Source organism: Carcharhinus amblyrhynchos, unplaced genomic scaffold (assembly GCF_965287045.1).
Source record: "Carcharhinus amblyrhynchos unplaced genomic scaffold, sCarAmb.v2.hapA chromosome_343, whole genome shotgun sequence".
In the NCBI taxonomy this organism is placed as follows: Eukaryota; Metazoa; Chordata; class Chondrichthyes; order Carcharhiniformes; family Carcharhinidae; genus Carcharhinus; species Carcharhinus amblyrhynchos.
The window spans coordinates 127227-155095 of NW_027650083.1; the positions used below are offsets into that span (position 1 = coordinate 127227).

Below are 27869 nucleotides of genomic sequence, written 5' to 3' on the forward strand. Positions count from 1 at the left end.
ATAAACAGCCAGCAGGACAGCTCCGGCGTAACCCAAACACCCTCAGCATGGAGAGGGGGTGAGGGGGCAGTACTACTGCCTCTCCACCTGGGGAAACAGGGGTGAGGGGGCAGTACTACTGCCTCTCCACCTGGGGAAACAGGGGTGAGGGGGCAGTACTACTGCCTCTCCACCTGGGGAAACAGGGGTGAGGGGGCAGTACTACTGCCTCTCCACCTGGGGAAACAGGGGTGAGGGGGCAGTACTACTGCCTCTCCACCTGGGGAAACAGGGGTGAGGGGGCAGTACTACTGCCTCTCCACCTGGGGAAACAGGGGTGAGGGGGCAGTACTACTGCCTCTCCACCTGGGGAAACAGGGGTGAGGGGGCAGTACTACTGCCTCTCCACCTGGGGAAACAGGGGTGAGGGGGCAACACTACTGCCTCTCCACCTGGGGAAACTCTGGTCTCTAGATGGGATGGTGAAGGAATGATCGGGTTTGACCAGGGAGGCAGAGTGAACTGTTTAACGTCTGATGTTGCTAACGGCAGCCAGCCCATTACATCCCCCCCCCCCAACCCCCACGCGCTCGGGGGTTGCTCCCACTTTCCCACGGCCTGCTTTCCTGCATGCCATTTGGCCCATCGAGTCTGCGCAGACCACAATCCCACCCAGGCCTGATCCCCATAACCCCACGCATTTACTCTGGCTTGCCTTCCTGACACTAAGGGGCAATTTAGCGTGGCCAATCCACCTAACCTGCACATCTTTGGACTGTGGGAGGAAAGCAGAGCACCCAGAGGAAACCCACGCAGACACGGGGAGAATGTGCAGACTCCACACAGACAGGAATTGAACCAGGTCCCAGGCACTGCGGGGCAGAGGTGCTAACCACTGTGCCACCATGCCGCCCTGTTCTGAGTGAATGTCAGAACTCCAAGCTTTAAATGTCGAATAGCCCTGCGCCACCTGAATGGTGGTGACGGAGCAGAGGGTCTGTATCAGCCTATTCTCCATCACTCCAGGACAGAAGTTGACAAGCTTTTTTTTAGAAAAGTTTATTTATTAATCACAAGTAAGACTTACAATAACTCTGCAATGAAGTTACTGTGAAAATCCCTGGTGCCTGCTCGGGTTACACTGAGGGAGAATTTAGCACCTAACCGGCACGTCTTTCGGACTGTGGGAGGAAACCCATGCAGACACAGGGAGAACATGCAGACTCCGCACAGACAGTGACCCAAAGCTGGTAATCGAACCCAGGTCCCTGGCGCTGTGAGGCAGCAGGGCAAACCCACTGTGCCCCCAGGAATTGAACCCGGGTCCCTGGCGCTGTGAGCCAGCAGTGTTAACCCACTGTGTCACCGTGCCCCCAGGAATTGAACCCGGGTCCCTGGTGATGTGAGCCAGCAGTGCTAACCCACTGTGTCACCGTGCCCCCGGGAATTGAACCCGGGTCCCTGGCTCTGTGAGACAGCAGTGTTAACCCACTGTGTCACCGTGCCCCCGGGAATCGAACCCGGGTCCCTGGCTCTGTGAGACAGCAGTGTTAACCCACTGTGTCACCATGCCCCCGGGAATCGAACCCGGGTCCCTGGCGCTGTGAGGCAGCAGTGTTAACCCACTGTGTCACCGTGCCCCCGGGAATCGAACCCGGGTCCCTGGCTCTGTGAGACAGCAGTGTTAACCCACTGTGTCACCGTGCCCCCGGGAATCGAACCTGGGTCCCTGGCGCTGTGAGACAGCGGTGCTAACCCACTGTGGCCCCGGGAATCGAACCCGGGTCCCTGGCTCTGTGAGACAGCAGTGTTAACCCACTGTGCTGCCCCCCCCAAGCGATTAGTAAAATAGAGTGATCACTCTCTATTTTTGCTAAGGTGTCCCCATGAAATGGGTTAAGGACCGACGGTGTTAAGGCCAGCCTGTCTTTCATGGCAGCAGCCAGGACACTCTGGCCCCTTGATGTCATGGCTGACCTCTTTTATTTCTGCAGAAGCAAAGAAAGAGAGAGAGATCAGTGACAAGACCAGGAGAACAAAAAAGCAAGAGAGAAAGCTGCAGGTCTGTTGTGTCAAACGCGTCGCCTGAGTGGGTGGCGCATTTCCTCACGTCCAGCTTTCGGCTTGGCGAGAGGCCACGGGGTGATGTACTGATGGCAGGAACCACAATCTGCCTCTGTCAGGTAGTTTGACACTCTTCTCCGCCGTCTGCAACACACAAAAGATCTTGACTACACGTTCCACATGCAGAATTGATTTTTATTTGATTTATTATTGACACACGTATTAACATACAGTGAAAAGAGTTGTTTCTTGCACGCTATACAAACAAAGCATACTGTTCATAGAGAAGGGAAGGAGAGGGTGCAGAATGTAGAGTTACAGTCAGAGCTAGGTCAGAGAAAGATCAACTTAATGCAAGGCAGTTCCATTCAAAAGTCTGATGGGGAAGAAGCTGTTCTTGAGTCAGCCGGTACGTGATCTCAGACTTTTGTATCTTTTTCCCGATGGAAGAAGGTGGAAGAGGGAATGTCTGGGGTGCGTGGGGGCCCTTCTGGTGTGTGTGCCCCAGAGCGATGGCTTGGGCAGCCAGTATTCAAAGTAAATGGAACAGGAACAGAATCTAGAAGACTCTGCTCAACATGTTCTTAAGTTTATTTATTAGAATCACAAGTAGGCTTACATTAACACAGCAATGAAGTAACTGTGAAAATCCCCTAGTCGTCACACTCTGGTGCGTGTTCGGGTTACACCGAGGGAGAATTCAGCACGTCTTTCAGACTGTGGAAGGAAACCCATGCAGACACGGGAAGAATGTGCAGACTCCACACAGACAGTGACCCAAGCTGGGAGTCGATCCTGGGTCCCTGACACTGTGAGGCAGCAGTGCTAACCACCATGTCACCCATTTAAAAAAAAGTTCCCACTTCCTTCTGTGTACTTATACTCCTCCCTCCACCCAGCTCACATATGGATAGCATGGTGGCACATTGTGCATGTGCCAGTGGACCGAATGGCCTTCTCCCCTGCTGAGCCAGTCTATAATTCTCTCATTTACACAGTGATCTGCTTCACTGAGGTATTTTTAAGTTAAATTAGAACCCAGACAGTGACCGAGAGATCAAAATACTTTATTTTCTCTTTATCTGCCTATGATAAAGAATTCTTTGATTCTGGCTTAGATGAGCTGGCTGATTTTCAATTGCTGATAACTGACTGTGATGTAAATAGCAGGTATCTCTCAGTATCTGAACCAACGATTGTTTCCTCATTGTTGCGTCCTTTCATTTGAAAACTGCTGGCGATGTGGCTTATGGGATGATGTTTGAGGGGATGACCCTTCTGGGAGAACCCATTACCTCGTAGAATCCCTACAGAAAAAGGCCATTTGGCCCATCGTATCTACACCGACCAGAATCCCATCCAGGCCCTATCCCCATAACCCCACATATTTACCCAACTAATCCCTCTAACCAACGCATCCTGGGACACTAAGGGGCAATGTAGCGTGGCCTAATACACCACTGTAATGAAGTTACTGCGAAAATCCCCAAATTGCCGCACTCCGGTGTCTGTTCGGGTTACACTGAGGGAGAATTTAGCATCTAACCAGCACGTCTTTCAGGACTGTGGGAGGAAACTGGAGCACGCGGAGGAAACCCACGCAGACATGGGGCGAACGTGCAGACAGTGACCTAAGGCTAGAGTTGAACCTGGGTCCCTGGCGCTTAAGGCAGCATTGCTAACCAGTGTGTCACACACTTGTGTGGGAGTCGCTAATTGATGGAGGATGTTATAGAAAAGGCAGAAAATGTCTAGATAGCTGTTATGATCTAAAGTTTTTTTTTAAATGGCTCACTCTTTAACCTTACAAAAAGAAAACAGACTGCTGCTATCAGATTAGAGTTAAAAAAAACAAACCCTTTGCTAGACTCATTTGATTGACAAGCACAGCTGAGAGAAAACAGCACTTGGTCACGCACTTTCAATCGAGCTTTTTTGATTGTTTACCCAAGGGATATCATTATTAATACTTGGCTGAATTTCAAAAGCGACAAGGAGCTCAGCATTGGCTTCTACATTCAGAGTTTGAGTGACAGTTTTAAGAGGCAATTAAAGGATTAGCTGCTTTTGATGTAGGTCTGAATAAAATTTGTTGATAACCACAGTAGGAGTTTTGAATCTCTGTTTTAAAGGATCGTCCCTTTAGCCTGAGGTTGTGCCCTCTGGTTCTAGTTTTTCCTACCAGTGGAAACATCCTCTCCACGTCCACTGTATCCAGGCCTCTCAGTATCCTGTAAGTTTCAATAAGATTCTCCCCCCGCAGCTCATCCTTCTAAACTCCAACGAGTACAGACCCAGAGTCCTCAACCATTCCTCATATGACATCACCTCAGGCTGTAACCATGTTTTTAAAAAAAACTTCTTAAAGGTACACTCACATCACATGTTAATTATTTAGCTAGGATACCCTGGTGAAGGGTAGCATTTAATTAAATAGTAAGAAGTCTCACAACACCGTCTTTGTATAGTGCGCAGGAAACAATACTTATACATGTGACAATAATAAATCAAATCACCAGGTTAAAGTCGAACGGGTTTATTTGGAATCACGAGCTTTAGGAGCAGTGCTCCTTCAACAGGTGAGTCCTGATAAGGGAGCAGCGCTCCAAAAGTTTGTGATTCTGAGCAAACCTGTGGGACTTCAACCTGGTGTTCTGAGGCTTCTTGCTGTGCCCACCTGAGTCCAAAGCCGGCATCTCCCCATCATGTTTAATTAAATACTTAGAGCACTGATAAAGAGAGACTGCTAGAATGCTGGTTTCGTAGCTGGGAAGCAGATGTGTGTGACCCTGCAATCTTTGAATAAACCTATTGTCAAGACAAGATGTTGTTATGTCTCGTTTTTCATCAACTGGCTTAGGGTTTGAGATATCAAGAATCTCCCTGTCCCAGCACCACTGTCCTTCCAATGGCATCATGGGATTTTGTTTTTAAATCTCCACCCAAGACCATAAGACAAAGGTGCAGAATTAGGCCAGTCGGCCCATCGAGTCTGCTCCCCCATTCAATCACGGTTGATATTTTTCTCATCCCCGTTCTCCTGCCTTTTCTCCATAACCCCTGATCCCCTTATTAATCAAGAACCTATCTCTGGCTTAAACTTGAGCAACTTTAAGTTTATTTATTAGTGTCATATCTCCTCCAAAGAAGTTGAACTTAAAGGGGCATAAGTAGGCTTACATTAACACTGAAGTTACTGTGAAAATCCCCGAGTCACCACAGTCCGGTGCCTGTTCGGGTTACACTGAGGAAGAATTTAGCACGGCCAACATACCTAACCAGCGCATCTTTCAAAAACCCAAACAGACTTCACACAGACAGTCTCCCAAGACAGAAATTTAACCCGGTTCCCTGGTGCTGTGAAGCAGCAGTGCTAACCCATTGTGTTACCATGGAACTGGGTACTGAGGGAGCACTGCACCTTCCCCGTTAGCCCTCTTGGATGGGTGCAAAAGATTCTACGGCCACTATGGTGGGCGGAGGGGAGAGAGAGGGTGTTCTCCAGCTGCCCTCTGGAATGTTTTTAATCCGTCAAGGAACGTGACTAAAGTGGAATGGCCCTCGTCATCCTTACTGGCTGTTCCTGCTAGTGGGATCTTCCAATCCCGGTGACAGCGAACCCCCGCCATGGGTATCCAAGGATCGAGCGGGGCGTGCATTGAACGGCAGCCCCCGTTGACCGGATCAGAAGCGGCCAGTGGCATGATGCGCCCCAGGGAAATGGGGAAAGTCGCATCTTTTGTGTCTGAGCCAGCTCCAACAGGCAGCCCACACCGCTCCATCCAGCTTTCCATCTCTTGTTCTGTAGCCTTGTAACCTTTAGCCCTTTCACCGACTTCTCCAAGTGATTTAGGTTAGGGTTTTCTACCTCTACCCTTTTAACCAATGAGCTCCAGATCTCTCCCCAGCCCTCATAGAATCCCTACAGTGCAGAAGAAGGCCATTTGGCCCATCAAGCCTGCCCCTACAAAACTTCCATCCAGGCCCTATTCCTATAAGCCCTCTTATTTATCTTGCTCTGACACTAAGGGGCAATTTAGCACGGTCAATCCACCTAACCAGCACATCGTTGGAGTGTGGAAGGAAACTGGAGCACCCTGGGAACACCCGCGCAGACACGGGGACACCTCGTACCCAAAATCTATGCATCGCTTGACCAATGGATGCTCTTAAGTTTAACTTGCAGGTTGAGTTGGCCATTAGGATGGAAATGCAATGTTAGCACTCACTTTGAGAGGGCTAGAATACAAGAGCAGGGATGTATAAGGCTCTGGTCAGACCCCATTTGGAGTATTGTGAGCAGGTTTGGGCGCCGTATCTGCAGAAAAATGCGCTGCCCTTGGAAAGGTCCTGAGGTGGCACAGTTGTTACCACTGCTGCCTCACAGCACCAAAGACTCAAGTTTGATTCCCGGCTTGGGTCATTGTCTGTGTGGAGTCCACCTTTTCCCTGTGTCTGCTAAATTGCTCCTTAGTGTCCAAAGATGTGCGCATTAGGGACAATTTAGCAAAGCCAATCCATCTAACCTGCACATCTTTGGACACTAAGGGGCAATTTAGCATGGCCAATCCATCCTAGCCTACACATCTTTGGACATAAGGGACAATTTAGCATGGCCAATCCACCTAACCTGCACATCTTTGGACACTAAGGTTGGATTGGCCATGCTAAATTGCACCCTCATGTCAGGAGCCCTAGCTAGGTTAAATATGTGAGGTTATGGGGATAGGGCCTGGGTGGAATTGTGGTCAGTGTGGAGTTGAAGGGCTGAATGGCCACCTCCTGCACTGCAGGAATTCTATGATTCCAAGTAACATTCAAGGCTATGGGCCAAGTGCTGATAAGTGGGATTAGGTGGGCTGTTCAGGGCCTTTCATGTGTCGGTACAGACTCAATGGGCTGAAGGGCCTCTTCTGCAATGTAGTATTCAGTGAAAGAAGGAGATTTTTTTCTGGGTCGTGAGTTTATTGAACTGTCTTCCCCGAAGCCCAGTGGAGGCAGGCTCAATGAATATTTCTAAGACATAGGGAGATATATTCTTGACTAATGAGGGAGCCAAAAGGGGATTGACAGGAATGTGGGACAGTGTGAATGGATTAGCTGTGAACTTATGGGCTGGCACAGCAGGCTTGATGGGCCAAATGGCCTACTCTGTTGCAAGATGGGAAGGTAGGATTAAAGTTTATTCATTAGTGTCACAAGTAGGCTTACATTAACATTGCAGTGAAGTTACTGTAAAACCCCCGCCCCGCCAAGTTGCCACACTCCAGCGCCTGTTCGGGTACACTGATGGAGAATTTAGCCCATAACCAGCGCATCTTTCGGAGGAAACTGGAGCACTCAGAGGAACCCACACAGACACGGGGAGAATGTACAAACTCCACACAGACTGAGCCCAAGGCTGGAATTGAACCCAGGTCCCTGGCGCCGAGAGGCAGCAGTGCTAACCCACTGTGCCATGGGAATTAGACTTTGGAGTGTGGGAGGAAATCAGAGCACCCGGAGGAAACCCACATAGAACTGGAGAGAATGTGCAGACTCCACACAGTCACCCATGGCTAGAATCGAACCCGGGTCCCTGGCGCTGTGAGGCAGCAGTGTTAACCCACTGTGTCACCGTGCCCCTGGGAATCGAACCCGGGTCCCTGGCGCTGTGAGACAGCAGTGTTAACCCACTGTGTCACCGTGCCCCCGGGAATCGAACCCGGGTCCCTGGCTCTGTGAGACAGCAGTGTTAACCCACTGTGTCACCGTGCTGCCCCCTAAGTGAGAACGTGGAGTTGAGGTCTTGTCCCAATCACCTGTTGTCTTATTGAATAGTGGAGCAGGCTCAAAGGGCCGAATGATAGCACTGCCCCATTCCTCCCTTCACCCTGTTTGACTTCCCATGCTGTTCGGTTCAACAAGCCTGCTTTGCCCCTGATTGGTGTGACCCTCTGTCCCTCTTTTCTGTACCCTCCCGACCATCGTGTCACTCCTCCACCTCTCCCCGCCCCCTTGTTAGCCTTCCCCATGCGGGTTGCCTTATGCCTAACTGTGTCGAACTCTTCCCAGCCCGCGAGTCGGCGACTGAGCGCCACCGTTCTGTTGTGCTATCTGATAAACTCTGCCAGGTACTATGCTTGGCCTCGCTCCCAATAATCGAGAGCAAGTGCTTTGAATTGGTGCCATTTCCCGTCGCAGATTAGTCCCTAATTTGCTCCTCATTTTCCACAACCCCCTGTCCCTGCCATTTCCTGACAGGATAATTCTTAATTGCTGCAAGTTGGAACTGTGGAATCACAGTTGATCTTTGCTGAGCCTGGTCCCCAGAGCAGTCACATTTCCTTCTGCAATTTTGCTGTGATTAAAAGCATTTTTAGTTGGAAAACTTACATTGACCTACTCGCTTGCGCCTTGTATTTCGCTCGTTTGTGGCAAAAGACCAAAAAGGGGTTGACACCGAGGTCGCAACACATTTAAAATAGACCATCCAGCTCCATAAATCCCCATTCAGTTACAAACAGGGCTACCGCTCCGATAGGATCTGACACAGAAACTGGCCCTAAAAACATATCCCAGCATTTACACTCCACCTCACTTTCTCCCATCGTTTCTCATCTGTTCCCTTCTCCCTTATCTATCTTCCCCCTTTAAATGTAACGACACTATTCACTGCGCTCACTTCCCACTCCCCCCCAGGGCAGCAGGTCCCACGTTCTGCCCCCACTCCCCCCCCCAGGGCAGCGGGTCCCACGATCTGCCCCCACTCCCCCCAGGGCAGCGGGTCCCACGATCTGCCCCCACTCCCCCCAGGGCAGCGGGTCCCACGATCTGCCCCCACTCCCCCCAGGGCAGCGGGTCCCACGTTCTGCCCCCACTCCCCCCCCAGGGCAGCGGGTCCCACGTTCTGCCCCCACTCCCCCCAGGGCAGCGGGTCCCACGTTCTGCCCCCACTCCCCCCCCAGGGCAGCGGGTCCCACGATCTGCCCCCACTCCCCCCAGGGCAGCGGGTCCCACGTTCTGCCCCCACTCCCCCCCCAGGGCAGCGGGTCCCACGTTCTGCCCCCACTCCCCCCGTGGCAGCGGGTCCCACGTTCTGCCCCCACTCCCCCCGTGGCAGCGGGTCCCACGTTCTTCCCCCACTCCCCCCCATGGCAGTGGGTCGGCTGGGTAAAGAGATTTCTCCTGAATTCCCCGATTTGGGTCTCTCGGTGACTATCTGATATTGAATGTCTCCAGTTAATGCTCTTCCCCACGAGAGGGGACATTCTCTCTGTATCCACTCTCTCAAAATCTTTTAGAATTTGAAAGGCCGATATTACGTCATCCCTCAGCCGCCTTATATCAAGAGGAAAAAGACCCAGCTTGTTTTGTGTGTGCCTGTGTGTTACTTTGAGTCAGTTTGCAAGAGGATTAGAGCTGTGGTACAGACTCTAATTCTTTCCATCACATGGACGACCAGTTATGTCTCTCTTACCACCTTCCACTGGCGTGTGTTGTACCAGTTTTGCAAGTGGCACAGTGGTTAGCATTGCTGCCTTACAGAGCCAGGGACCCAGATTCGATTCCAGCCATGGGTTACGATGTGGAGTTCTCACCATGTCTGCGTGAGTTTCCTCTGGGTGCTACGTTCCCTCTCACAGTCTGAAAGATGTACTGGTTAGGGTGCATTGACCGTGCTAAATTCTCCCTCAGTGTTACCCGAACAGGCGCCAGGGTATGGCGACTAGGGGATTTTCACAGCAACCCCATTGCCTATTTGTGACTCATAAATAAACTTTGGGTGGCACAGTGGTTAGCACTGCTGTCTCACAGCTCCAGGGACCCAGGTCTGATTCCCGGCTTGAGTCACGGTCTGTGGAGTTTGCACATTCTCCCCATGTCTGCGTGGGTTGCCTCTGGCTGTTCCGGTTTCCTCCCACAGTCCAAAAACATGCTGGCTAGGTGCTAAATTCTCTCTCAGTGTAACCCAAACAGGTGCCGTAGTGTGGCGACGAGGGGCTTTTCACAGTAACTTCATTGCAGTGTTAATGTAAGCTGACTTGTGACATTAATAAATCAAAATAAATCCACCTAACCTGTACATCTTTATTTTATTACTTCACTGTATCCCAATACAAGTGACAAAGTATTGTTTCTTGCACGCTATACAGACAAAACATTCTCCTTTCCTTCTTTATGAACGGTGAGTGCAGAATGTAGTGTTACAGTCACAGCTAGGGCATAGAGAAAGATCAACTTAATGTGAGGTAGGTCCATTCAAAAGTCTGACAGCAGCAGGGAAGAAGCTGTTCTTGAGTCAGTTGGTTCGTGACCTCAGACTTTTGCATCCTTTTTCCCGATGGAAGAAGGTGGAAGAGAGAATGCCTGGGGTGTGTGGGGGTCCTTAATTATGCCGGCTGCTTTTCCTGAGGCAGCGGGAAGTGTAGACAGAGTCAATGGATGGGAGGCTGGTTTACGTGATGGACTGGGCTACATTCACGACCTTTTGCAGTCTTGGTCAGAGCAGGAGCCCATACCAGGCTGTGAGACATCCGGAAAGAATGCTTTCTACGGTGCATCTGAAATGGTGAGAGTCGTAGCAGACGTGTCAAATTTCCTTAGTCTTCTGAGAAAGTTGAGGCATTGGTGGGCTTTCTTAACTATAGTATTGGCGTGGGGGACCAGGACATGATGCTGGTGATCTGAACACATAAAAACTTGAAATTGGCCATGCTAAATTGTCCCTTAATGTCAGGGGGAATAGCAGAGTAAATACATTATGGGGATACGGCCTGGGTGGGATTGTTCTCGTTGCAGACTCGATGGGCCAAATGGCCTCTTTCTGCACTGTAGGAATTCTCCGATGATAATCGGGTAAATATGTGGGGTTATGGGGATAGGGCCTGTGTGGGATTGTGGTCAATGCAGGCTCAGTGAACCGAATGGCCTCCTTCTGTACTGTAGGGATTCTGTGACTGTTCCTAACTGAGACCCAGCAAAAATTGGCCAGGGGTTTTTAACCTTTCTCAAAAATGTCATTAAGGTTAATGTAACGGCCTAGTACATTGCATGACTGTCGAAAGCTGATATTGAATAAGTTGGATTGTTTTCCAGCAGTCTCTGTGACTCACTACACTCACAATTCCATCGTTAGAATATTAACCACAAGTCCCATAGATAACCCGAGGGTTCTTTCTCAGTTTCAGAGTGGCTCTGCAACTTGACAATCCTGACCACAATCCCAGACAACTGTGCCCTGGAAAACCTTTCAGGCAGACCAAAGAGCTGGGTCAAGATTCCGCCAGCAGTGGTCAGCCTTCGTCACAGTCTGGGAGCTCTTTGTGAGTGAGGTGTGTACCCGAGCGCCCGGTGCTCTGAAACACCATCGGAAAGCCTGGGGGCGGGGAGGGATGGGGAGGCCTTCAGGGAGGAGCGGAACGGGAATAAGCAACATGTCTTGTTCTATCAGCCACCGAGGTATAAAAAGCGGATGAGAAACGAGTGACCTGCCAAGTTTTAACAGAACCTCGAGGACTGGAGTCCCTTAAACAGCTGATCTCAGCACAGCTCATGTGAATTGAGGCCCTGTTAAATGGCAGATAACTATCTTTGCCATCTATTTCAATCATTCTGTTGACCCAGCTTTCTAATCTTTCCTCAGAATCAGATTGGCTGTGCCACATTACAAAAAATGAATCATGTTTTTGAATATTGTTTCCATTTCTCAAACCCCCTTGGCACCCCCCCCCCCTTGCAGGTTAGAGGTACTGTTCCCCAGAGCCGCACCACCCCCCCCCCCTCCACTTAGTATTCTAAATGTAGCCTAACCAAAGTCTTATATAAGAGGTACAGTGTCCTGTTCTGTTTGATTTGATTTATTATTTTCACATTTATTAGCCTGCGGTGAAAATAATTGTTTCTTGCACACTATACAGACAAAGCATACCGTTCATAGAGAAGGAAAGGAGAGGGTGCAGAATGTAGTGTTAAAGTCATTGCTAGGGTGTAGAGAAAGATCAACTTAAATATTTGAGTTGATTTATTATTGTTATGTACTGGAATACAGTGAAAAATATTACTTCTTGCACGCTACACATAAAACATACTGTTCATAGAGAAGAGAGGGTGCAGAATGTAGTGTTACAGTCACAGCGAGGGTGTAGAGAAAGATCAACTTAATGCGAGGTAGGTCCATTCAAAAGTCTGACAGCAGCAGGGAAGAAGCTGTTCTTGAGTCGGTTGGTACGTGACCTCAGACTTTTGTATCTTTTTCCCGATGGAAGAAGGTGGAAGAGAGAATGTCCGCGGTGCGTGGGGTCCTTGATTATACTGGCTGCTTTTCCCTGAGGCAGTGGGAAGTGTAGACAGAGTCAATGGATGGGAGGCTGGTTTCTGTGATGGATTGGGCTACATTCACGACCTTTCATAGTCTGGTTGCCACACTACCAGAAGCTAATGGAGGCTTTGGAGAGGGTACAGAAAAGGTTTACCAGGGTGTTGCCTGGTATGGAAGGTATTAGCTATGAGGAGAGGTTGGAGAAACTGGGATTATTCTTCCTGGAAAGACAAAGGCTGAGGGGGCAACCTGATTAGAAGTTTATAGAATTATGCGGGGTATAGATAGGGTGAACAGTTGGAAGCTTTTCCCCAGAGTGGAAATGACAATTACAAGGGGGCAGAAGTTCAGGATAAGCGGGGGGGAAGGTTCAGTGGAGATGTACGGGGAAAGGTTTTTACACTGAGGGTGGTGGGGGCACTGCCAGGTGAGGTGGTTCAGGCATGTACATTAGCCACACTTAAGACTTACCTGGACAGACACATGAACAGATGGGGTATAGAGGGATACGGGTGGTTGGTCTCGATAGGACAACATGATCAGTGCAGGCTGGGAGGGCCGAAGGGCCTGGTTCCTGTGCTGTACTGTTCTTTGCACCTGAAGAAGGCTGATTAGAGCGAGGAATAAAGAGACCGAGATTTCTTTGGGGATTTGGGGTGTGGGTGCGGGATGCATGTTTGGCCTAGACAAGATGATAAGCCCTCACCCCTTCATCCCACTTCCTCTCCACACAGGAAGCTGCATGATATCCCGGACCACATCCCAGGCCTCAGGCCTGATGTCAGAGTCATCAAGGTTTACAGCATGGAAACAGGCCTTTCAGCCCAGTTTTTAACCACTAAGCTAATCCCAATTGCCTGCATTTGGCCCATATCCCTCTATACCCATCGTACCCATGTAACTATCTAAATGCTTTTTAAAAGACAAAATTGTACCCACCTCTACTACTGCCTCTGGCAGCTCTTTCCAGACACTCACCATCCTCTGTGTGAAAAAATTGCCCCTCTGGATCCTTTTGTATCTCTCCCCTCTCACCTTAAACCTATACCCTCTGGTTTTAGACTCCCCTACCTTTGGGAAAAGATATTGACTATCTAGCTGATCTGTGCCCCTCATTATTTTATCGACCTCTATAAGATCACCCCTCAGCCTCCTACGCTTCAGAGAAAGAAAACCCAGTCTATCCAGCCTCTCCTTATAACATCAAGTCCCAGTAGCATCCTAGTAAATCCTTTCTGCACTCTTTCTAGTTTAATAATATCCTTTCTATAATAGGGTGACCAGAACTGTACACAGTATTCCAAGTGTGGCCCTACCAACGTCTTGTACAACTTCAAGCTCCTGTATTCAATGTTGTGACCAATGAAACCAAGCATGCTGAATGCCTTCTGCACCACTCTATCCAACTGTGACTCCATTTTCAAGGAGCTATGAACCTGTACCCCTAGATCTCTTTGTTCTATAACTCTTCCCCCATGCCCTACCATTAACTGAGTAGCCCCTGTCCAGATCCGATTGTAGAGAGGGAGTGTATTGCCGTCGCTCTTTGTGTGAGACCTGGCACACCCAGGAATAGTCTTGAGCTTTCCTTCATCAGTGATTTAATTGGCAGAGGCCTGAGGCAAGGCCTAGCTGGGTAGGCCTCAGTATCCAACCTGGAGCCTGAGGAGAGTGGCCTCACCTGATTGGGAGTGGCAGGGCTGACCAATTCTGGGGAAATAAATGAAGGGGTGCTTTGAAATCTGAGTGGGCAGGTGGCCTCCCCTACAATGGGAGTTGTAGGCTGCAGGCTGTCTGTATGGAAGCCTTCGGCCTACCTGAAGGTGAAAAGGCACCAAGCAGGAATGCAACAAGCTTTTTCCAAAGTGTCCAGTTAAACTCTTCCCCATGTGCTATTCTCAACAGGGCAAGGCTGAAGGTTAAAATTGGGGTATGAGAGTACATTATTGTGGACAGCGGTACAGAAAGGACTTCTTCTTGGATCAACAATTCGTATTGCCTGTAATTCCCTCACTAAATTGTAGATACTGAAGCAGCATATTTGCACAGTTTTGAGCACTGCTGCCTCACGGCGTCAAGGAACTGGGTTCGATTCCCAGCTTGGGTCACTGTCTGTGTGGAGTCTGCACGTTCTCCTCCATGTCTGTGTGGGTTCCCACCGGGTGCTCCGGTTTCCTCTCACAGTCTGAAAGCTGTGCGGGTTAGGTGGTTGGCCATGCTAAATTGTCTTTTAGTATCCAAAGATGAGTGGGTTAGTGGGGTAGATGTATGGGGTTGCGGGAATAGGGAGGGGGTGGGCCTGATTGGGATGCTCTGTCGGAGGATCGGTGCAGACTTGATGGGCTGAAAGGTCACCATTGTACAGATGGAGGCCAATGATTTCTCCTTTTAGTAACTGGTGAATTCCAACTACCAATCTGAGCTGTGGCTCTCTGGGTTGTATACACTGGCTTTACTGTTTGTGCCGATATCATACGAACATCTGAATTAGGAGCAGGAGTAAGGCCACTCGGTCCCTCCAGCTTGCTTCCCCCATTCTATAAGATCAAGACTGATCTGATTGGAACCTTAACTCTCATTCCTGCCTAAACCCCGGATAATCTTTCACCAACCCCTCCACTTGTTAATCAAGAATCTATCCACCACCGCCTTAGAAATATTCAAATATTCTGATCCCGCCACCTTTTGAGAAAGAAAGTTCCAGAAACTCTCCAGATGGAGAAGAGGAGAAATGTTTTCCCTCAGAGGGTGAAGTATCATTGAAACTTCCAGAATAGCGATGAGGACCATCAGAGGATACAGCAGGATATAGATCGGTTGGAGACTTGGGCGGAGAGATGGCAGATGGAGTTTAATTCGGACAATTGTGAGGTAATGCATTCTGGAAGGTCTAATACAGATAGGAAATATACAGTAAATGGCAGAGCCCTTAAGAATATTGATAGGCAGAGGGATCTGGGTGTACAGGTACACAGGTCACTCAAAGTGGCAATGCAGGTGGTGAAGGTAGTCAAGAAGGCATACGGCATGCTTCCCTTCATCGGCCGGGGTACTGAGTTTAAAAGTTGGCAACTCGTTGCAGCTTTATAGAACCTTAGTTAGACCACACTTGGAATATAGTGTTCAATTCTGGTCGCCACACTACCAGAAGGATGTGGAGGCTTTGGAGAGGGTACAGAAAAGATTTACCAGGATGTTGCCCTGGTCTGGAGGGCATTAGCTATGAGGAGAGGTTGGAGAAACTTGGTTTGTTCTCACTGGAACGATGGTGGTTGGGGGGAGACCTGATAGAAGGCTACAAGATTATGAGGGGCACGGACAGAGTGGATAGTCAGAAGCTTTTTCCCAGAGTCAATTACTAGGGGGGCACAGGTTTAAGGTGCAAGGGGCAAGGTTTAAAGGAGAGGTACGAGGCAGATTTTTTACACAGAGGGTGGTGGGTCCCTGGAACTCGCTGCCGGGGGGAGGGAGTGGAAGGAGATACAATAGTGAGTTTTAAGGGGCATCTGGACAAACACATGAATAGGATGGGAATAGAGGGATATGGTCCCCGGAAGGGTAGGGGGTTTAGTTCAGTCAGGGCAGCATGGTTGGTGCAGGCTTGGAGGGCTGAAGGGCCTGTTCCTGTGCTGGAACTTTCTTTGTTCTGTGTTTATCCAGGCCTTTCAGTATTAAAGTGGACTGTGGGGAAGATGTTTCTATTAGTCGGAGAGACTGGGATCCGAAGGCACAGCCTCAGAGTAAACAGCCCTTTAGAACAGAGATGAGGAGGAATTTCTTCAGCCAGAGGGTGGGTGAATCTGTGGGATTCGTTGCCATAGAGAAAGCCGGGTCATTGAGTGTATCGGAGACAGAGATAGATTCTCAATTGGTGAGGGGATCAAAGGTTATAGGGAAAAGGGAGGAGAATGCGATTGAGAAACTTATCAGCCACGGCGGGGCAGACTCGATGGGCCGAATGGCCTGATTCTGCTCCTAGATTTTGTGATCTAAATGGGCGACTCCTTAACAGTGACCCCCTGCTTCTCAATTCTCCCATAAGAGCAAACATCGTCTCCACAGCCAGATAAAGGCAAAATATTGCGGATGCTGGAATCTGAAACAAAAACAGAAAAATGCTGGAAAATCTCAGCGGGTCTGACAGCATCTCTGGGGAGAGAATAGAGCCCAATGTTCCCAATCTGGAGCTCTGACGAAGGGTTGTCCAGACTTGAAACATTGGCTCTATTCTCTCCCCACAGACGGTGTCAGATCTGCTGAGATTTTCCAGCATTTTTCTGTTTTTCTTTCCGCATCCAACCTGAGCAGACCACAACCACTACCACCACCCCCCCTCCCGATCTGAAAGGCTTTAAGCAAATCGTCTCTTCACTCCTCTAGATTCCAACGGATACGAACTGAACCCCTCTGCTCTCTCCTCATCAAACAACCTACCTATTCCTGGTGTTAGCCTGGGAAACCTTCTCCGAACAGCTCCCAACACGCTGACATCTTTCCTTCAATAAGGAGACCAACACTGTATACAATACCCCAGATGTGGTCTCCCTAATGCCCCTGTACTCAGTGCTCCGGATGTGGTCTCCCTAATGCCCCTGTACACAATACCCCAGATGTGGTCTCCCTAATGCCCCTGTACACAATACCCCAGATGTGGTCTCCCTAATGCCCCTGTACACAATACCCCAGATGTGGTCTCCCTAATGCCCCTGTACACAATACCCCAGATGTGGTCTCCCTAATGACCCTGTACACAATACTCCGGATGTGGTCTCCCTAATGACCCTGTACACAATACCCCAGATGTGGTCTCCCTAATGTCCCTGTACACAATACCCCAGATGTGGTCTCTCCAATGCCCCTACACATAACACTCCAGATTCGGTCTCGCCAGTGCCCCCCCCCCCCCCCCCCCCCCCCCCCCGATACAGCTGAAGCATAAACTCCCAACTTTAGTAATCAGTTTCCCCGCTCACAATAAAGGTTCACATTCCATCAGCGTTGCTAATGACTTGCTGTACCTGCACGCTGGCCCCTTGTGAGTCACGTGGTGCTGTGTGTAGCTTTTGTCATGCCGAATAAATCAGTAAATCACGTCATGACAGGAACTAAAGCCATTAACAGTTTGATCTGAAAACAGTGTTATCAATGCACCCTTTTGAGAGACTGGCCGGTTCCAAGCATTGTTCCATTGCTGCAGACCATCAAATCCACCAAACTCCGCGATTCACTAACTGGATAATACCACCCCGCCCCCGCCTCCCCCCCCCACCTCGGCCACCCCACTCCCACCTCCATTAAGGCCTGTAAGTGATTGCTGGGAGATTTCCCATTGATGACAAGATTACAGATTAAACTCCTCATGTCCATAACAGCCTGAAACCTCCTGCCTGCTTCCTCTATACAGCTTGCCCTCTGTGCACCCCCTCCTCTCCCCGGTATCTGTGATCTTGATCCGTGAATGATAAAGTAAATTGGTGACAGAGGCTGCAGCACGTTCTGTACACAATAGACCAACGTGCTGTCGACTTCAGCTCCTCAATGTGCTGACTCTTGGCTTGAACCGGAACCCAGATGACAAAAGCCCAAGACTAAGAAAGGCTTGGAAGACTGAGGAAATTTGGCATGTCCACTACGACTCTCACCAACTTTTACAGATGCCCCATAGAAAGCATTCTTTCTGGTTGTATCACAGCTTGGTCTGGGCTCCTGCTCTGCCCAAGACCACAAGGAACTACGGAGGATCCTGAATGTAGCCCAATCCATCAGGCAAACCAGCCTCCCATCCATTGACTCTGTCTACACTTCCTGCTGCCTCGGGAAAAGCAGCCAGTATAATTAAGTACTCCACGCACCCCGGACATTCTCTCTTCCACCTTCTTCCATCGGGGAAAAGATACAAAAGTCTGAGGTCACGTACTGACCGACTCAAGAACAGCTTCTTCCCTGCTGCTGTCAGACTTTTGAATGGACCTACCTCGCACAAAGTTGATCTTTCTCTACACCTTAGCTGTGACTGTAACACTACATTCTGCACTCTCTCCTTTCCTTTTCTATGAGTGGTATGCTTTGTCTGTATAATGTGCAAGAAACGATACTTTTCACTGTATGTTAATACATGTGCCAATAATAAATCTAATCAAAGTCAAAGAACAGACTTTTGAATGGACCTATCTTATATTAAGCTGATCTTTCTCTGCATCCTAGCTATGACTGTAACACCATGTTCGGCATCTCTCCTTTCCTTCTCTATGAATGGTATGGTATCCCAATACATGTGACAATAAATTGACCAATCAGTGGCTGGGACTCAGCTAGGAGTTTTTATTCGTTTGTGGAATGTGGAGAGGAGAGGTTGAATAAACTAGGCTTGTACTCGTTAGAGTTTAGAAGAATGAGGGGAGATCTCATTGAGACGTATAAGATGATGAATGGGATGGATAGGATAGAGGTGGAGAGACTCTTCCCGCTCAAAAAAGACAGTAGGACTAGGGGGCACAGCCTCAAGATAAAGGGGGAGGCGGTTTAGAACGGAGTTGAGGAGGAACTTCTTCACTCAAAGGGTGGTGAATCTCTGGAATTCTCTGCCCGTTGAAGTGGTGGAGGCTGCCTCGCTAAATATTTTTAAGAAGCGGGTTGATGGGTTTTTGATAAGAGAGGGGATTAAGGATTATGGGGAGAGGGTGGGAATGTGGAACTGAGCAGCGACAGATCAGCCATGATCTTATTGAATGGCGGGGCAGGCTCGAAGGGCTAGATGGCCTACTCTTGCTCCTATTTCTTATGTTCTTATGTGTGCGTCACTGACTGGACAATATTTATTGCCCATCACTACTTGCCCTTGAACTGAGTGGATTGCTAGGGGCAGTTGAGAGTCAACCACATTGCTGTGGCTCTGGAGTCACACGTAGGCCAGACTGGGTAAGGACGGTAGATTTCCTTCCCTAGAGGGATCTGGATTGATTTTTCCGACAATCGGCAAACAGTAGATTCTTAATTCCAGATCTTATTTATTCAATTGAAATTCCACCATCTGCTATGGTGGGATTCAAACCCAGCTCCCCCAGAACACTAATCCAGAGACTCAGCTAATAGTCTAGTGCTAATACCACTAGGCCATCACCTCTCCTGGTTTCCAGTCCTGGGGACTGCACTTTAGCCCTGACAATTCCTTCACATCCTTTCTGTAACCTCCTCTAGGAAGGGAGGTCTGTAGGGGCTGGAGAGGTTACAGAGATAGGGAGGGAATGTAGGGGCTGGAGAGGTTACAGAGATAGGGAGGGAATGTAGGGGCTGGAAGAGGTTACAGAGAGAGGGAATATAGGCACTAGAGGAGGTAACAGGGATAAGGACGGTTGCAAGGTTGGAGTAGGTTACAGAAATAGGGATGATGTAAGGGGCTGGAGGAGGTCAGATAGATAGGAAAGATTGTAGGGATTGGAGGAAGTTACAGGGATAGGGAGGGGTGTAGCGGCTGGAGGAGGCTACAGAGATAGGGTTCCAGGGGCTGGAGGAGGTTACAGGGATAGGGAGGGGGTGTAGGGATTGGAGGAGGTTACAGAGGTAGGGAGGGGGTGCAGGGGCTGGAGGAGGATACAGGGATAGGGAGGGGGTGTAGGGGCTGGAGGAGGTTGCAGGGATGGGGAGGGAGTGTAGGGGCTGGAGGAGGTGCACCTCCAAGATTTAAGGAGGTCTTGTGGCATGGTGGTTAGCACTGTTGCCTCACAGCGCCAGGGACCTGGGTTCGATTCCTGGCTTGGGTCACTGTCTGTGCAGAGTCTGCGCATCTTTTTACCCCCCATGTCTGCACGGGTTTCCTCTGGGTGCTCCGGTTTCCTCCCACAGTCCAAAAGATGAACTGGTTAGGGTGCACCGGCTGTACTAAATTCTCCCTCAGTGTAACCCGAACAGGTGGAGGAGTGTGGTGACTCTGGGATTTTAATAAATTTACATTAACACTGCAATAAAGTTAGCCTGCTTGTGACACTCACAATAACTTTAATAAAGTTTAAATGAAATAAAAAGTGAGAATGTGGTTTCAGGAGACTTTAAACTTTATTACAGTGGCTTTATCAGCTTGGAAATCCTTCTCTCAATGCCAACCATGAGTGAGCCAGTACAGGAGGCTGGAGGGGCTGAATGGCTTCCTGAGTAAGCAGTGCTTGCCTGAAGCTACCCTGCCTTCCACTAGAAGGGTAAATCTCAGCTCTGGGCCACCCCTTTGGAAAAGATCTCATTCATCACCATGAACCAGTCAATAAAAGTACAGTGAACGGCACTGACACAGCGAGCAGAGGGGCTGAACGGCCTCCCGGGGGAGGGGCGGGTCCACCGACCGAGTCACATGTGATGGTCAGGACCAATAGGCGAGTAGCTGTTCCCCTCATTACTTCCGCCTGTTTGAACTGACGTGGATACTGTCTGTGAGAGGAATCCCAGCCCTTCAGCAGGTTACAGTATTCCTGCTCTCTGTCTCTGTGTGAGGGAATTACACCGAGATCCACAGGGAATCCCCCCTTCTCCAGACAGACAGTACTGTCCAGGTAAGGCACAGTTACACCGAGATCCACAGGGAATCCCCCCTTCTCCAGACAGACAGTACTGTCCAGGTAAGGCACAGTTACAGTGAGATCCACAGGGAATCCCCCCCTTCTCCAGACAGACAGTACAGTCCAGGTAAGGCACAGTTACAGTGAGATCCACAGGGAATCCCCCCTTCTCCAGACAGACAGTACTGTCCAGGTAAGGCACAGTTACAGTGAGATCCACAGGGAATCCCCCCCTTCTCCAGACAGACAGTACTGTCCAGGTAAGGCACAGTTACAGTGAGATCCACAGGGAATCCCCCCCTTCTCCAGACAGACAGTACAGTCCAGGTAAGGCACAGTTACAGTGAGATCCACAGGGAATCCCCCCTTCTCCAGACAGACAGTACTGTCCAGGTAAGGCACAGTTACAGTGAGATCCACAGGGAATCCCCCCCCTTCTCCAGACAGACAGTACTGTCCAGGTAAGGCACAGTTACAGTGAGATCCACAGGGAATCCCCCCCCTTCTCCAGACAGACAGTACTGTCCAGGTAAGGCACAGTTACAGTGAGATCCACAGGGAATCCCCCCCTTCTCCAGACAGACAGTACAGTCCAGGTAAGGCACAGTTACAGTGAGATCCACAGGGAATCCCCCCTTCTCCAGACAGACAGTACTGTCCAGGTAAGGCACAGTTACAGTGAGATCCACAGGGAATCCCCCCCTTCTCCAGACAGACAGTACTGTCCAGGTAAGGCACAGTTACAGTGAGATCCACAGGGAATCCCCCCTTCTCCAGACAGACAGTACTGTCCAGGTAAGGCACAGTTACAGTGAGATCCACAGGGAATCCCCCCCTTCTCCAGACAGACAGTACTGTCCAGGTAAGGCACAGTTACAGTGAGATCCACAGGGAATCCCCCCTTCTCCAGACAGACAGTACTGTCCAGGTAAGGCACAGTTACAGTGAGATCCACAGGGAAACCCCCCCTTCTCCAGACAGACAGTACTGTCCAGGTAAGGCACAGTTACAGTGAGATCCACAGGGAATCCCCCCCTTCTCCAGACAGACAGTACTGTCCAGGTAAGGCACAGTTACACCGAGATCCACAGGGAATCCCCCCTTCTCCAGACAGACAGTCGTCCAGTACTAAGATGGTACCAGGCCTTGATGGTTTGAGTTATAAGGAGAGGCTGGATAGACTGGGACTTTTTTCTCTGGAGCGTAGGGGGCTGAGGGGTGATCTTATAGAGGTCTATAAAATAATGAGGGGCACAGATCAGAGAGATAGTCAATATCTTTTCCCAATGATAGGGGAGTCTAAAACTAGAGGGCTTAGGTTTAAGGTGAGAGGGGAGAGATACAAAAGGGAACAGAGGGGCAATTCTTTCACTCAGATTTGATTTATTATTGTCACGTGTATTGGGATGCAATGAAAAGTATTGTTCCTTGTGCGCTTTACAGACAAAGCATACTGTTCATAGAGAAGGAAAGGAGAGGGTGCAGAACATACTGTTACAGTCACAGCTAGAGAAAGATCAACAGGGTGGTGAGTGTTGGGAATGAGCTGCCAGAGGCAGTAGGAGGGCCAGGTACAATTTTGTCTTTGAAAACAGCTACATGGGTAAGATGGGTATAGAGTGATATGGGTCAAATGTGGGCAACTGGGACTAACTTAGTGGTTTAAAAAATTGGGCCGAAGGGCCTGTTTCTATGCTGTAAACCTCTATGACTTTAACAATGCTCCAATTAAATCTCTAACAGAGTTGGTGACCTCGCATTAAGTTCATCTTTCTCTACACCCTAGCTCTGACAGTAACACTACATTCTGCACCCTCTCCTTTCCTTCTCTATGAACAATATGTTTTGTCTGTATAACATTCAAGAAACAATACTTTTATTATTGTCACATATATTGGGATACAGTAAAATCAAATGCCATTAGTCAATTCTGAATTCCAGATATTTTTTATTGAATTCAAATTCCACCATCTGCTGTGGCGGGATTCAAACCCGGGTCCCCCAGAACATTAGCTGAGTTTCTGCATTAATAATCTAACAATGATACCACGAGGCCATCACCTCCCCTGAATGTGCAGGTTAGGGTGGATTGGCCATGCTAAATTGTCCCTTAGTGTCCAAAGATGTGCGGGTTAGGTGGATTGGCCATGCTAAATTGTCCCTTAGTGCCCAAGAATGTGCGGGTTAGGGTGGATTGGCCGTGCTAAATTGCCCCTTAGTGTCCAAAGATGTGTAGGTTAGGGGGATTGGCCATGCTAAATTGTCCCTTAGTGTCCAACGATGTGTAGGTTAGGGGGATTGGCCATGCTAAATTGTCCCTTAGTGTCCAACGATGTGTAGGTTAGGGGGATTGGCCATGCTAAATAGCCCCTTAGTGTCCAAAGATGTGTAGGTTAGGGTGGATTGGCCGTGCTAAATTGTCTCTTAGTGTCCAAAGATGTGCAGGTTAGGTGGATTGGCCATGCTAAATTGTCCCTTAGTGTCCAACGATGTGTAGGTTAGGGGGATTGGCCATGCTAAATAGCCCCTTAGTGTCCAAAGATGTGTAGGTTAGGGGGATTGGCCATGCTAAATTGTCCCTTAGTGTCCAACGATGTGTAGGTTAGGGGGATTGGCCATGCTAAATAGCCCCTTAGTGTCCAAAGATGTGTAGGTTAGGGTGGATTGGCCGTGCTAAATTGTCTCTTAGTGTCCAAAGATGTGCAGGTTAGGTGGATTGGCCATGCTAAATTGTCCCTTAGTGTCCAAAGATGTGCAGGTTAGGTGGGTTGGGCATGCTAAATTGTCCCTTAGTAGCAGGGGGACTAGCTTGCGTAAATGCATGGGGTTATGGGGATAGGGCCTAGGTGGGATTGTAGTCGGTGCAGATGTGATGGGCCGAATGGCCTCCTCTGAACTGTATAACTTCATGATTCTATGAACTCTTCCTTGCTTTTCAGTTGAAAGCACAAACATGGATCCAGATGTCTCCCTCCTGATCCGGTGCCCCTTCCTGGGAGGACTGAGCCAGGAGCAGGTCCGCGTGGAGATCTCTTCCGACTACAACCGCCGGGTCCTGCTGCAGCATGAGCAGAAGATCGCGGAGATTTGGCAGCAGAGGAAGCGGGACAAGCCCTGGCTCTTCAACGGGGCCAAGTTTCGCATCCACGGGGCTGAACTGGAGGGCAGGAGCCTGCTCCTGAAGCTGGGCCTTACCTGCTACAAGGACTACCTGGGGACCAACTGGGCGCCGTCTGCCCACCTCCTGCAGGAGCAGGGCCTAGTGGACTTCGGTGACAGCCAGGCCTACCTGGCAGAGCCCCTGGGTGTTGGCGCCATGCTCCACACGGCTGACGACTGCTTTGTCTTCCTGAGGAGGAGCGAGCAGGTGGCAGAGGCAGCAGGTCAAGTGGACATTCCAGGCGGACACCCGGAACCCAAGGTTTGTTCCTCTTTATTCCAAAAACAGAGATCCAGCTGGAATAGTGGTTAGCACTGCTGCCTCACTGCAGCAGGGACCTGGGGTCGGTTCCCAGCCCGGGTTTGCTTCCTGGCTTGGGTCACTGTCTGTGTGGACCTGCATGTTCCCCCTGTGTCTGCATGGGTTTCCTCCCACAGTCCGGAAGACATGCTGGTTATGTGGATTGGCCATTAAATTCCCCTTAGTGTCCAAAGATGTGCGGGTTAAGGTGGATTGGCCATGCTAAATTGTCCCTTAGTGTCCAAAGATGTGCAGGTTAGGGTGGATTGGCCATGCTAAATTGTCCCTTAGTGTCCAAAGATGTGCGGGTTAAGGGGCAATTTGGCATGGCCAATCCACCTAGTGTCCAAAGATGTGTAGGTTAGAAATATAGAAGATAAGAGAAGGCCATTCGGCCCTTCGAGCCTGCTCCCCCATTCATCACCATCATGGCTGATTGTCCAACTCAATAGCCTAATCCTGCTTTCTCCCCATAACCTTTGACCCCGTTCGCCCCAAGTGCTATATCCAGCTGCCTCTTGAATACATTCAATGTTTTGGCATCAACTACTTCCTGTGGGAATGAATCCCGGGTGAAGGAATGTCTCCTCACCTCCGTCCGAAATGGTCTCCCCCCAATCCTCAGACTGTGACCCCTGGTTCTGGACTCCCCCCACCATCGGGAACATCCTCCCTGCATCTACCCTGTCTAGTCCTGTTAGAATTTTAGTCTGAATGAGATCCCCCCTGTCATTCAGACAAATGAGTGGATTTGGCTATGCTAAATTGCCCCTTTGTGTCAGGGAGATTAGCAGGGTAAATATGTGGGCTTATGGGAATAGGGCCTGGGTGGGATTCTGGTCAGTATGGACTGGCCAAGTAATCTCTTCCTGCGTTGTAGGGATTCTACGATCTAACCCATCACGGCAATGCTATCCCTATCTTTACATTGCCGTTTCTCTCATACACTCAAAGAATTTCCTTTTTGAAAGCATCAAGGTGATTTGCCTCAATTTCTTTCAGTGCTAGCAGATTTCCACTCAAACTTTCAAAATCTTTCCTTCATTTTCCCATTGAATTGGTTATTCTCAGTCTTGTATTTATATGCTGCCCTCCACCCCCCCTCATCTGGGTCCCCCAGTGGTGGGGGGAGTCCAGAACCAGGGGGGTCACAGTCTGAGGATTGGGGGGAGACCATTTCGGACGGAGGTGAGGAGACATTTCTTCACCCGGTGAGCCTGTGGGATTCATTCCCACAGGAAGTAGTTGATGCCAAAACATTTCCCTGTGTCTGCGTGGGTTTCCTCCCACACTCCGAAGATGTGTGTGGGATAAATTAGAATCATAGAATCCCTACAGTGTAGGAAGAGGCCATTGAGTCTGCGCAAACAACAATCCCACTCAGGCCCCGTCCAGTGTAACACCATGTATTTACTCTGCTAATCCCCCTGGCACTAAGGGACAATTTAGCACAGCCAATCCACCTAACCCGCATATCTTTGGACACTAAGGGACAATTTAACATGGCCAATCCACCTAACCTGCACATCTTTGGACACTAAGGGTCAATTTAGCACGGCCAATCCACCTAACCTGCACATCTTTGGACACTAAGGGACAATTTAACATGGCCAATCCACCTAACCTGCACATCTTTGGACGCTAAGGGACAATTTAGCATGGCCAATCCACCCTAACCTGCACATCTTTGGACACTAGGGGGAAATTTAACATGGCCAATCCACCCTAACCTGCACATCTTTGGACACTAAGGGACAATTTAGCATGGCCAATCCACCTAACCTGCACATCTTTGGACACTAAGGGTCAATTTAGCATGGCCAATCCACCTAACCTGCACATCTTTGGACACTAAGGGACAATTTAACATGGCCAATCCACCTAACCTGCACATCTTTGGACGCTAAGGGACAATTTAGCATGGCCAATCCACCCTAACCTGCACACCTTTGGACACTAGGGGGAAATTTAACATGGCCAATCCACCCTAACCTGCACATCTTTGGACACTAAGGGACAATTTAGCATGGCCAATCCACCCTAACCTGCACATCTTTGGACACTAAGGGACAATTTAGCATGGCCAATCCACCCTAACCTACACATCTTTGGACACTAAGGGACAATTTAGCATGGCCAATCTGCCTTGTAGTAATCTTATGTTTCGTAGGGGTTTGCTGGGTGTACCTTTGCTGCTACTTCATTGGTTCTTTCAATAAAAAAGTAGCCTTGTGTTCCCATGCTTCCTTTTGAAGAGGTTTGGGAAGCACGAATTCTGAAAGGTTTTAATTGAGCAAATAATGGGCAGGACTTCCTGGCCACGGAGATGGACCAACCCTCTGCCGGCAACACTGGAAAATTCCACCAGTGGGAAGGGCGAGAAAATTTCCACCAATAGTTTCCAGGGGTTGTAGAGTCAGAGAGACAGCGATTGAAGACAATTTTTTCTTTCATCCCTGGGACATGGGTGTCCGTGGCTGGGTCAGCATTTATTACCCATCCCTCGTTGCCCCTTGGAGGGGCAGTTGAGAGTCAACCACATTGCTGTGTCTCTGGAGTCACATGTAGGCCAGACCGGGGTAAGGACGGCAGATTTCCTTCCCTAAAGAGAACCGGATGGGTTTTTCCCACAATGGGTCATCAGTAGATTCTTAATTCCAGATATTTTATATTGAATTCAGTGATCTATTTGGGCGCATGAGCGGCACAGGCTTGGAGGGCCGAACGGCCTGTTCCTGTGCTGTATCGTTCTTTGTTCCACCAAGTGCTGTGGTGGGATTTGAAGCCGGGTCCCCCACTGAGTTTCTGGGTTAATAGCTTTGTGATAATACCACTGGGCTATCACCGCCCCTATCGAAACAACATTGTGTTCAAAATTCTCATCGCTCTCCCCAGCCCCCAGCCACCTCACAATGATTGGATATGCTGCCTGAAAGAGCGGTGGAAGCAGGTTCAAGAGGAACTTCCCAAAAGGGGGAAGGATTTGGAGGAATACTCGGAAAAGGAGCAAATTGCAGGAGTGGGACTGGTTGGGCAGTTCCCCACAAAGAGCTAGCATGGGTAAGATGGGCCGAATTGCCTCTCCCCCCTTTGCTATTGTCAGCCCCTCAGTATAACATTCAACCCGCACTCTTTCTCTCATTGCAGATGGCCGCGAAAGATATTCCGGAAGACTCTATTCAACCAGAGCACCTGTCGGGGGAGCTGGTTGTCCAAGAAATATTTTCTTCCATTCTGAGCGAGATCCGTGATGAGGTAAAAGGTGGGGAGGGGGGAGCAACGGGATAAGTTCCTGAACTTGGTGCCCACTCCGTGCAGTCTCACTTGACCTCTCCTTCCTCCCAAAGGTGCCAACTCTTCCTGGGCCATGCTTCCACTGGCACTGCACATGGGCAACCCTCGCATCTGTTGGCCTTGACCTTACTTGGCTATTTGGGAAGCCAGGTGAAAGCCAGACAGATTACCCTGGACCTTATCTATTTAATTCTTGCACTGGGGTGAGGGGCATCGCTGGGCAAGG

The 27869-nt window shown here is 49.5% G+C and overlaps 1 protein-coding gene across 5 annotated transcripts in view; it reads left to right on the top strand.

Annotated features, from left to right (window-relative positions):
- nudt22 (nudix (nucleoside diphosphate linked moiety X)-type motif 22) overlaps window positions 1-27869 on the top strand; it is a 49578-nt gene that overhangs the window by 6481 nt on the left and 15228 nt on the right. The window contains exons 1-3 of one of the 5 annotated variants that reach the window (XM_080183594.1): window positions 20756-20883; window positions 23829-24310; window positions 27497-27604. In XM_080183594.1, coding sequence (XP_080039720.1) covers window positions 23843-24310; window positions 27497-27604 — 576 coding nt within the window. In that variant the 5' untranslated portion in view covers window positions 20756-20883; window positions 23829-23842. The other 4 variants (XM_080183595.1, XM_080183596.1, XM_080183593.1 and 1 more) reach the window with 4 other exon arrangements.